Source organism: Octodon degus, unplaced genomic scaffold (genome assembly GCF_000260255.1).
Source record: "Octodon degus isolate 3935 unplaced genomic scaffold, OctDeg1.0 scaffold00026, whole genome shotgun sequence".
Classification (NCBI taxonomy): domain Eukaryota; kingdom Metazoa; phylum Chordata; class Mammalia; order Rodentia; family Octodontidae; genus Octodon; species Octodon degus.
In genome coordinates, this window is record NW_004524602.1 from 15,567,551 (window position 1) to 15,569,093 (window position 1,543).

The 1,543-nt window shown below is 67.8% G+C and overlaps 2 protein-coding genes across 2 annotated transcripts in view; one reads left to right on the forward strand and one right to left on the reverse strand.

The window, feature by feature from the left end:
• Window positions 1-528: 528 nt before the first annotated feature.
• On the reverse strand, window positions 529-1,032 carry LOC105741860 (cuticle collagen 2C). The gene has a single exon (XM_012514151.1). It carries the CDS (start codon window positions 1,030-1,032, stop codon window positions 529-531), a length of 504 nt encoding a protein of 167 aa, XP_012369605.1.
• Window positions 567-1,543, forward strand: part of Anxa2 (annexin A2) — a 34,508-nt gene continuing 33,531 nt past the window's right edge. Inside the window, exon 1 of the mRNA XM_004628857.2 lies at window positions 567-657. The gene's annotated coding sequence lies outside the window, so the exon portion shown is untranslated. The remainder of the gene's footprint in view (window positions 658-1,543) is intronic.

Sequence of the window (1,543 nt, forward strand, 5' to 3'; positions counted from 1 at the left end):
TCCGGGGGCAGAGTCGCTGGAATGCAGGCCGGAGAACCCGGCAAAGGCCTGGGGACTCCTGCGTCCGCGGTTGGAGTGCAGAGACACTCGCAGGCCATCCACACCAGGTGCAGAGTGACTCGAGCGCATGGACAAGGAGGCGCCAGCCCGGGCGCGGTCTGAGGGGCGCGGGGACCAGGCGGCCTTGCAGACGCGCTAGGGCGCGGGGGTCGGGGCGCCGAGGGGCGCGACGGCTGCCTGCGGGGCAGGGCGTCCCCGCGGCCGAGGGGCGCACCCGTTTCCCAGCCTCTCCCCACAGCCCAGCCGGGGTCGGGCCGGGTCTTCCGAGTCGGCTCCTGGCGCCGCTCCAGCCGCAGCCCGGCCCAGGGGACTCAAACTGCGGCGTCTGGAACAGTTCTTTCCTCCAGATACCGACACCTGGGAGCTTTCTTTTTTCCTTAAAGCGCCCTCAGCGAGCCGCAGTCCCCCTGCCCAGGCCGGGAACTCGACGTGGCACTCGGAGGAGGGATCCGCGGGCGGGGCGGTGACTCACGCGGACCCGGGTGGGAGCAGGGCGGGCGGGCGGGCGGGGCGGAGCCGCGGGTATAAAGCCCCACCCGGCAGGCGGCCCTGCTCGCCCCGGACGTTAGCTCGGTCCGCTCGGTCGGCACGGCCCAGGTGAGCGGAGTCCCCGGAGGGTCCGAGTGCGGGAAGGCCGGGGTCGTGCGCCCGGTCCCGGGGGGCTGGCAAGGCCGGGTCTGGACGGAGCTGCGGGCGGGTGTGGCCGGCGCTGCGGGGCGTCGGCCTCCGGGGTGCGCCCGCCCGCCGCAGCCTCGGCCCCGAGGGCGTCGACTTAGCCCTGCACCCCGGGGGCTCAGCTCCCGGGCTTCCCGCTCGCGTGGACTCGGCCGCGTGGGGAAGGCAGCGGCCCTGTGCTGCGCGGGTGCGGCCGCGAGGCGGGGACCCGGGTGCAGGCGAGGGCGTGGCCCGCAGCTGCTTGGGGCCGGGGTTCCCCGAGTTTCCCGGCCGACGAAGGTGGTTTCCGAGACCCATCTTTGCAGCGGCCCGGAGACTGCGATTGCTGCAGACTGCGAATCGCGCGTTCATTGAAAACTAAAGTACTCTAAGCGCCCTGCAAGGGCGCCAGAGGCTTCAGTTTTAGGGTGAGATTGCCCAGGTTAAAGCCCTGGACCAGCCGAGCCAGCGGAAGCGCAGTCTCCACCACCAGGCCTCCGCGGTCCGAGCCCTCCGGGGTGGGGAGGGGGCTCCTGATGCTCCCGGTCATCATCTGGGGCCATAATCTGGGATTCGAATGCAAAATGAGCTTTTCACAGCGAAGCAGTGTGGTGGAAAGTGCTTAGGTTCCAGGCCAGATAGTTTTGAAGATTTTTTTTTTTTTTGTCTTTTTGAGACTGGCTTTCGCTGTGCAGTCCAAGCTGACCTCTCTTGCAATTCCGCCTGCTTTAGCCTCCCCAGTGCTGGGATCACAGGAATGCGCCGCCACGCCCAGCTTGAAGATGGCCTTGATTAAATTATTTTAATTTGGAAATTGTTTCTTTGAGCT